This window comes from Centropristis striata, chromosome 8 (assembly GCF_030273125.1).
Source record: "Centropristis striata isolate RG_2023a ecotype Rhode Island chromosome 8, C.striata_1.0, whole genome shotgun sequence".
Classification (NCBI taxonomy): Eukaryota; Metazoa; Chordata; class Actinopteri; order Perciformes; family Serranidae; genus Centropristis; species Centropristis striata.
Genome location: NC_081524.1, coordinates 21,347,336 through 21,356,613, shown reverse-complemented (window position 1 = coordinate 21,356,613; position 9,278 = coordinate 21,347,336). Strand labels below are relative to the sequence as shown.

At 40.2% G+C, this 9,278-nt stretch overlaps 1 protein-coding gene across 1 annotated transcript; it reads left to right on the top strand.

Moving 5' to 3' along the window:
• Nucleotides 1-231: 231 nt before the first annotated feature.
• On the top strand, nucleotides 232-3,677 carry LOC131976205 (fucolectin-like). The gene is made up of 5 exons (XM_059339127.1): nucleotides 232-325; nucleotides 892-956; nucleotides 2,226-2,511; nucleotides 2,920-3,089; nucleotides 3,240-3,677. Exons 2-5 carry the CDS (start codon nucleotides 893-895, stop codon nucleotides 3,251-3,253), a joined length of 534 nt encoding a protein of 177 aa, XP_059195110.1. The 5' UTR covers nucleotides 232-325; nucleotide 892; the 3' UTR covers nucleotides 3,254-3,677.
• Nucleotides 3,678-9,278: the final 5,601 nt, after the last annotated feature.

The following is a 9,278-nucleotide window of genomic DNA, read 5'->3' as shown; positions in this document are numbered from 1 at the left end:
TGATGTGTGTCACATTCGCCTGCAGTCTGAACATAGCTTAGGTGAGGGTAAGAGTCAATTTATTATTTTTGATAAATTGGTGTGTATTGTGTAATCTGTCTTGGCGTGTAATTGTGAAATGTAATTCATGAGTAGGGAAGTGAAATATGGTGGCACACGAGTAAACAAGAAGAACAGGATTGCATAAGTGTTGATGATGAATATGATGTGATTTCTGAGGATTGGTTGATAAGGTTCAGTCAAAAGGCTTATAAAGAGCACAGGAACAGTCTAGCTTTTAGGGGTTTGGAAACTTTTTGTCTCATCAGATTGACGGCGTCTCCAGGTAATTATTACAAAAGATTTTACACCGCATGTAGACATCAGGAAGCTAATAACAACCACACCATGTTAAACCTTAATCCTAATATTATCAGTTATATAAATTTACTGAATACTATGTATTTGCTATTTGATATTGTAGACATATAAGTATGTATCAGTGTCACCGTATATATTTTCCAATATTCAGGGATATGAAAAACTTTTTTTACAGAACATACACTGCAGAAAATGATGCTTTGGGTGAATTAGAAATGGTGTTCGCTATTTATCTTATTTTTATTTATCTCAATATAAATGGTTAGTAATTGACAGACACTGAACACATTTTATTTGTTTTATGCTTTATTTTCTCAGTGTTAATTATTGTAAGCGGTTGACTGTGTGATGCATTGTATGTGTAAAGTATAATATTCTTTTATAAAGTTATCTGTTTAAGTACCTCTGCACAGTCATATTGGTGCAAAATCACCGTACTGTTCGGATGTGATACATTTTCAACAGTAATGATTAAGAAGTTTAGATATTTTAAGACGTGGATTATAAATTTCTTTTATCTGTCTCAACCAGAATGATGAAACTCAGTGTTTTCCTTCTGCTGCTCCTCCTGGAGACATGTGCAGCTTCCACCTATGGTAAGCACAATCTCAGCAGTGAGAGATACTTAAGTACTGTACTTAAGTACAATTTGGAGGTACTTGTACTTTACTTGAGAGGCAAATATTGTATTTTTTACTCCAATACATTTTCCTGAAAACTTTAGTCACTTTTCAGGTCAAGATTTAACATGGGAATACATGTTGATGTATGATGTAATTATACCATATAACAGTATATGAAGCATTCAAAATTAGCTCTACCTCGAGTAAGATGCTGCTTTCATAAATGCATCAATAATAATAACTAGAAAATTTCCTCTGGGGAAATTCTGAAAGGGCGACGGGGGCTACTGCCGGTGTGTGTACACTATGATGAGATTCTTCAGAGATTTCAAACAATTAATACTAGTAATGTTATAACATCAGGACCTTAGACAGCCTGTACATCTTCCGCCGCAGGCTGAAGACCTATCTCTTCCAACAATACCTCGGTTAAGCCATGGTCACCTAACACATATATATATTTAAAAAAAAAAAAAAAAGAAAAAAAAAATTGCTCTTCTTCTTCTTCTTCTTTTCTATTCTTTTCTTCTTTAACATATAGCACTCCTGTAGCAATGACAGTTAGCTCTTAAAGTTATGTACTTACTTGATTCCTGTGGTCTATGTCTAGTACCATCAGGTTGAATGCACTTATTGTAAGTCGCTTTGGACAAAAGCGTCTGCTAAATGACATGTAATGTAATGTTATAATACTGTATAATATACAAGGGGCACACCTACAACAAGCATTCCTTTTCAAGTATTTATTTAGACAGCAACCTATGCCCTTTAATCTCAAAAGTGAGTGTGTGTGTGTGTGTGTGTGTGTCAGTGTTTGTGTGTGTGTGGGAAGCATGTGTATCTGGAGGAGTGTGTGTGTGTGCGTGCGTGTACGTTTAAAAATCTTCGAAAAAAAAAATATTTTGTAGAGAAAAGTAATAGCACACCAATCCCGATCAACTCTTCAAGTTGTAGGACTAGTACCGGGATGAAATTGCGTCCGGAAGAGGAAGAAGAAAAAATCCACAGTATAACAATAGTGCTCGGGGCAAAGCTGTAGGGACCAGTGCTCGGTGCGATTGCCCCATGGCCCTAATAATATATTTGGAATATATAAAAATGATCTTAGTGGGACCATTCTGCATAACGAGTACTTTGGATGGCATGGATGACATTTCTTTGACTTTCTTCATAATCCCTGACTCCACCTTTAACAATCCATCTTCCATTCTATCTTTTATGTGTTAATAAAACTCTTCACAGAAAATGTCGCCCTGCGTGGAACAGCGACCCAATCAGATCGTTACGATAGTCCATTTGGAGCTGCCTACAATGCTATTGATGGAAACCGTGACTCCAGATTCTCGGCTGGATCGTGCACCCACACTAATGAAGACAGCAACCCTTGGTGGAGAGTGGACCTGCTGGACAAATACATCATCTCCTCCGTCACCGTCACCAACAGAGGAGACTGCTGTGCAGAAAGGATCAACGGAGCACAGGTTCACATTGGCAACTCCTTAGAAGGACATGGGGCTCCAAACACAGTGTGAGTGCATGTTAACATTCATAAATATATTATGATACAGGTGCATCTCAATGAATTAGAATATCATAGAAAAGTTTATTTATGTCAGTAATTCAATTCAAAAAGTAGAAATAAGACATTATTTTGATCCATTACACACAGAATGAAACATCATATTCTAATTTATTGTGATGCACCACTATATACATAAAAAAATAACAAAGTTTTACCTTTATTAATTGCATAGAAATGTAACTGTTTATTTTCATATCTACTGTTTCATATCCATAACTACGATTTACCTTAGACCTCAGTCCAGTCAGCTCAGTTACTTTAAGCCTGACATGACAGTCTGCATCACTGACAACCCCCCACTAGATACTTAACATCACAGATGAGCTCATTTCTCTTTTTCTGTCTCTCTTTCAGGGTTGGCACCATTTCTGTAATCCCTTCAGGGCAGTCATTCACTCTGACCTTCACACCTGTGGAGGGACGTTACGTGACTGTGTTTCTACCTGGTGCAAAAAGAACCCTAACACTCTGTGAAGTTGAGGTTTACGGGTACCGAGCCAGTGAGACACCCAGCGAAACCAAAAGTAATTTGTCAAAATATATAAAAGAAATAACAAGACACTGAAGACATTCATTAAAGTCAAATTAGACTCATGGCTGTGGTGTAAATCATTTTTTTCGGCTAACTTTTGCTGAGTTAATCAGGTGATTTCTGCTTCTTTTGATCACTGCAGAACCTGCCAATTAATTCCAGCGTTTCGACAGGATGGATGGTCACTGCAGTACCGTCGTTATCCCTGGAAGACCGGAGCACCCTACCCTGTGCGAGACGGAGGTTGATGGCTCTGCACTTGATTTGCTTTAAAATGTTACTTCAATTGTAAGAACTTAACCAATGCTGTCACATGTAATTAACCAAAATAACAGATTCAGCTACGATCTGATTGTTCTTATGACTAATAACCAATAAAAATGTGTGTAAAATGTAATTTCATCTCACCAGAAAAACAACTGCATAATAACCTAAATACCAACACCTCCAATTCACCCCCCCCCTTTCTTTTACTGACCTATAGTGGACAAAGTAAAATTGGAATTTCTCTACAATTTCCACACTTTTAAAAGTCTTCCAGTGGGTCGGATTAAACCCTTTGTCTGGTCAGTTCTGTTCCTCCAGCAACTAATTGAAGCCCCTGTCTCAGTCAGGAAACCTGGGTTTTTGATGATCCCTATATTAATATTGTCATTTGTGATTTGTGCCTACTACCTGTTTCCATTTCTAATGCTGACACTCTCACTGAACGTGCGATTGTAGTACCACTGCTGCTGCTGCATTGTATATAATCTTTTCTGAAATAAAGTCTGTACTAAACATAATCACTAATGATTAAAAAAAAAAAGTCTCTGACGTTTTTTTGTTTGTATTTTTTTTTTTCAAATAAAAAGCTGAACAGCTGCTGTGTGCTGGGCAAAAATAATACTGAAGAGAGTAATGTTAACTAGAAAATTTCTAAAGGAATTTTGATTGTGTGCTTGCCTCTGGACCGTCATTGTCGTGGCTCAAATCAACAGTTAAACAGGGACTCTGTCCTGAGTTCACAGACACCTCATACAAGTCTCTAGGACAAACAGTTCAAAAGTTAGTAAAGGGGGCGTGGCTACTCAAAGGGGGCGTGGCTTCAAGCACCAGTTAAACAGGGACTCTGTCCTGAGTTCACAGACACCTCATACAAGTTTCTAGGACAAATGGTTCATTAGTTAGTAAAATGGGGCTTTGGTAGCTAAGCAACAAGGTGGCTAGGTGGGGTCGATCAATTGCTCAATCAGAGCTGAGCAATCAACTGAAATTAACTGCTGGTGGAGACAGTTCCGCCACAGTGAGCAAGCAGAGGTGGACTATAGCGTCATATTTGAGTCATTGTTTGATCTTCGCGCACATATTCAGCAACCGAGTGAAACAGATTCTCCCCCATGCTCGCTCGTGGTGTATGGAATTATATTTGTGCCACTATCCTGAGCGAGCAATGATATATTCTGAGCACACAAAGACAGATTTTGAGCACAGAAAAATATATTTTGCAAGCACATCAATTATATTTCAAAAAGAAATTACACTTGAGCAAACAAAAATATATTCTGTGCTCCATAAATGTGTTTGCATGTTAGTTTTACTCGTAATGTTCTCTCACAAACTCTTTCCATGGTGCACAAACAGACCGCTGCGCTCGCTCGCTCCCCCATCCCTCTCTCGCTCAACCTCTCTTGCTCTGCGCGCTCTGGTTTGTTCTCTCTGCGCGCTCAGCTTGGAGAGCTAGTGGACGAGGAGGAAATTTCGGTCAGTATTTATTATTATTATGAGTATTATCTGATGTTACAGAACTACCTTATTAGTTTTTGTACTATAGTATTGTAACTTTAGGGTTGCGTTGTTACATTATATCCTCTTATTTTGAGACATTAGCTGTTGTGTGACTGACGAAGACTTTTCCTTTCTGTCCTAGGCACCATTAGATAATGTCAGGTGAACAACAACAACCACATGTAAGTAGTTTGTGTTGCCATTGTTATAAACACAGTGTGTTATAAAGCATTTGTAAAGTAATGTAAAGTAATGTAATGTAATGTAATGATGCCTTTGTTGGTTGCAGTGAGTGAGAGGCACATGACATGTTTAAAATCCTTGGCAACAGTTCAATAACAAGTAGTTTTAATTTCTATATTGAGTATAAACAGATACACTTTTCAGGGACAGTTGTTTATTTTTATAAACGAAATACACACAGCAGTGTGACATATTGAAAAACAGTCTTGACATATTGGGTTTTTTTTTTGTCTTTCTGGATCTTTACGAACTGCAAGACCCAGACATTGACTGGGAGAGTGTCGTACTGCAAGATGACTCTAATGGAGCAGTTGTGGTCCCTGAAATCGCATGCCCACTGGATGACGAAGCCCTGGAGGAACTCCAGAGAACTATTGATCCTCTGGGACATTCTCAGTCACATGGTTGTGACTTGTACACACAATTTTTGCACAAGGTGTCTGACATTACAACATGAATAGACACATTAGCTGGTTACAGGAACCTTGTTTTACAGACATTCTGAACATTTTCCAACAAATGCATGGAAAAAAATCCTGTATGAGGTATTGAAAAAAAAAAGAACAAATAAAGGAATAACAAAACTTCATAACTCGTATCTGTTTTCAGATGAAACAGCCATTGGCATATTAACTTCTTGTTTTGAGTAAAGCTAGAGCTATTAAGCTCTGTGGAATCCACCACCATATCGCACTGCTTCACTCAGGATTCTTCTAAACTCAGTGTAAGTGCTAAGATGCTCTACTGGAAAAGTCACAGTCTGAGTGCATGCACTCACTCATAGACGGATTACCACATGGGCAAAGTGGGCGTGTGCCCAGGGCCCTAGAGCCAATAGGGGCCCTTGGCCTTCAGATTTTTTTTTTTTGGTACAATTTAAAAATATATTGGAATGAATGTGGCTTTGAAAATGTAGTATGATAATAAAATCAATTAAATGCTTTAGAAATTATAATATTAAATCAGTAATGTGTGATGACACAATACGCTGGTCGCTGGGGTTAAAGTTGAAAAAAGTGCGTTTTTAAAATGAAGACGTGGGCGCTCAGTGGATCAGCTTAACGAAAACAGAGGAAAGAAAAAGGTGAAACGGCTGAAACCACACTATGTAACTGGCCGTAGAGGCCAAACTGGTCTGAGAGTTGGACTGTGATTACTTTATCAAGGACTTTTCCTCGAAGAAGGCCAGGAAAAAGCCGGTGGTTTAGGTGAGTAGTTTCTAGGAATGTACCCATCTGAGTACTCGGCATCTGAGTGCCGTGTTCGGTCGGACGGTCGGTCTGAACACATTAGCGCAATTTAGTGCATTTGTTTATTACCATTACAACATGACTCCTCCATGTGCCTGTATTTGTGTGTGTAAGTGCGTCTGTGTGCGCCGGCCAGCGCGAGGGAGAGAGAGAGAGTATTAAGGGGACACTCTGGATGCGCTGGTTGATAGTTTCATTTTTAAAAATAGGTGGTTACCTATATTTTAATTAATACTACAAGGGCTGGCTATTTGAGCTTTCTGTCTCTCCCATAATATATATATCGTCCTGTACATGGCAGGTGCCAAACAAAACAGACCTAACTGACAGTAATGTTGTGTGGTTGTGTGTGCCGGTGTTGTTACGTGCGTAATGAGCGCTGTTGCACGCTCACATAATGCGTGTGTAGACAGGGGCTCGTGGTCATGATAATCCGTCTATGTGTATATCGTCCTGTACGTGGCAGGTGCCAAACAAAACAGACCTAAAATGACAGTTATTTTGTGTGGTTGTGTGTTGCCCGGTGTTGTTATGTGCGTAATGGGAAGAGCACCTTTTCGCGCACACTGTTTGCGTGTGTAGGCAGGGGCCCGTGGCGAGTTTGTGTCCAGGGCCCGTGGTCATGATAATCCGTCTATGCACTCACTATTGGGTAACAAACCGAGTGGTCTCCAAGCCTTTCCCTGCATTCATGGTCACAGTTGCATGTAATTTTGAAATGTCTCTTTTCATCTGGGAGGATGGGGATGTGGGATTGCCCGGTCATCCACTGGAGCACATGTGGCACTTCAAGAGGTTCTGTGTCACCAGCTGCACTGTCTGTCTCCCCATCTGTGATTAATGTATTTTTTCAAATAGCATGAATTTAAGATTAAGATTAATTTAAGAAACAGTTTAAACTGAGTTTTAAAAAAAAAGTTCTGAAACATCAGATAATACTCATAATAATAATAAATACTGACTGAAATTTCCGAGTCCAGTCCGAGTCCATCTGATGCGATCTCCTTAGTTTTTTTCCGGGTTAACGTAACTAGCGATCTAATTGGAGAGCAAACAGCCAATCAGGATGTACCTCCGCCAGCTCTCTGATTGGTTGGTTTTGTGGCACATTTGTAACGTGTGTGCCAAGCTGAGCGCGCAGAGAGAACAAACCCGAGCGCGCAGAGCGAGAGAGGTTGAGCGAGAGAGGGATGGGGGGAGCGAGCGAGCGCAGCGGTCTGTTTGTGCACCATGGAAAGAGTTTGCTCGCGTGGAGCGAGGACTTTTGACACATTGGGGGTGGGGCCAAGGCTGACCCCGGGCCTCTTATGATTGGTCATTTTCCAGCCCTCCACGTGGGTGCCTTTTCAGTTTACTGCTGACAGCTGGTAGCAGCGGCATCATCTAAACAACAACAACGGTTGTTTCATGATGTCACGACCACAACTCTACGCTTCATCACTGGTAATAAAAAGGTTAAAAAATGCTGTTTCTTGTTTCTAAATGGGTTTGCCGTGACACGGAGCAGAGACCTGCAGTCCAGCGGTGCAGGCTGTCTCTCTGAAGCAGAGGATGGCGGTCGTCTTAATTTACGTCAGTCTTCTCCATAGACTGTATATAAATAATGGACGTAGTCACCGTGACGTCACCCATTGGTTTGTGGACTGCCCGTTGGAAGCCTCGAGTTCAGCGTTATACTCGTCGCCATCTTGCGTCGTCATCTTGTTTCCGATACGCGGAGCAGACCATAATTGGACTGTGGCGGAGCACGAGGGATCTGACGACACTGACTACACGCCTCTCTACACCGGCAACCCGACTGAGAGAAGCCGCTGCTAATTCATGTTAGCATTAATTGGAGCATTAACTGGGATGTTAGTTTTGGCTAGCAAAAAAACAAAAACAAAATGTATCTTTCTTACCTCAGAAAACTGAGCAGCGACTCCTTGGAGTGTCTGTTCGTCCAACCAAACACTGAACAAGACATTTTTACTGAACAAAACGTTCAAATAAACTGTCATTAAGTGAAAATGCAGTGTGAAAGGGTCAAAGTTATGAGACCAAATCGGTAAACGTCCTCTTTTCTATCTATAAAGTTATATATAACTTTATTGACACGTTGCCGTGGATATGCATTGCTCTGCTTCTCTCCTGGTGACGCCTCGCCTTGTCAGTGACCTGTAGCCACGCCCCAAATCATATGATTCTTTATCTTCTATTTTCTTCTTAATGGGGCCATTATTAGAACTATTGACATCAAATTGTCTTGAAGATGATTTTTTTACTAGCGATTGAGACCATAATGTTGTCCTGAAAATTTTTTCTGAGTTAATAAATCAAGTGAGAAGAACATAGCAGTCAGAAATACTTAAGAATCAATGAATCAATAAAGGCCTGATCCAAGCACAGGCCGGATCAAAACATTAAAAACATGGGCTGTCTGAGAAGACTGACATAAATTAAGAAGAGCGCCATCCTCTGCTTCAGAGAGACAGCCTGCACCGCTGGACTGCAGGTCTCTGCTCCGTGTCACGGCAGGCCATGGATCTAACAATTTAACTACTGTATGATCATTTAGAAACAAGAAACAGCATTTTTTAACCTTTTTATTACCAGTGATGAAGCGTAGAGTTGTGGTCGTGAACGTCATGAAACAACCGTTGTTGTTGTTTAGATGATGCCGCCGCTACCAGCTGTCAGCAGTAAACTGAGCTTTGGGCTTTGGATTAATTCATGTATGTGTGTGTGTGTGTGTGTGTGTGTGTGTGTGTGTCCTCAAGTGGTGCTGTGAAGCATTTTCGTTGTAGGCTTTAATCCTGTTTTCTTCCGATATTAATACTGCAGTACTATTTTGATAATAGAGGTTATTATGTAATAAGGTGTATTTGTAATATCAGAGTCATAGCTTAAATTTAGTATAGGGTGCATTTGGGTACTCTTAC

Excerpts from the sequence above, each read along its gene's own strand:
- LOC131976205 (XM_059339127.1), top strand. The coding sequence starts at position 893 with ATGATGAAACTCAGTGTTTTCCTTCTGCTGCTCCTCCTGGAGACATGT. Across the intron at positions 957-2,225 it reads ATGTGCAGCTTCCACCTATG|AAAATGTCGCCCTGCGTGGA; the intron begins GTAAGCACAATC and ends AACTCTTCACAG. Across the intron at positions 2,512-2,919 it reads CATGGGGCTCCAAACACAGT|GGTTGGCACCATTTCTGTAA; the intron begins GTGAGTGCATGT and ends TCTCTCTTTCAG.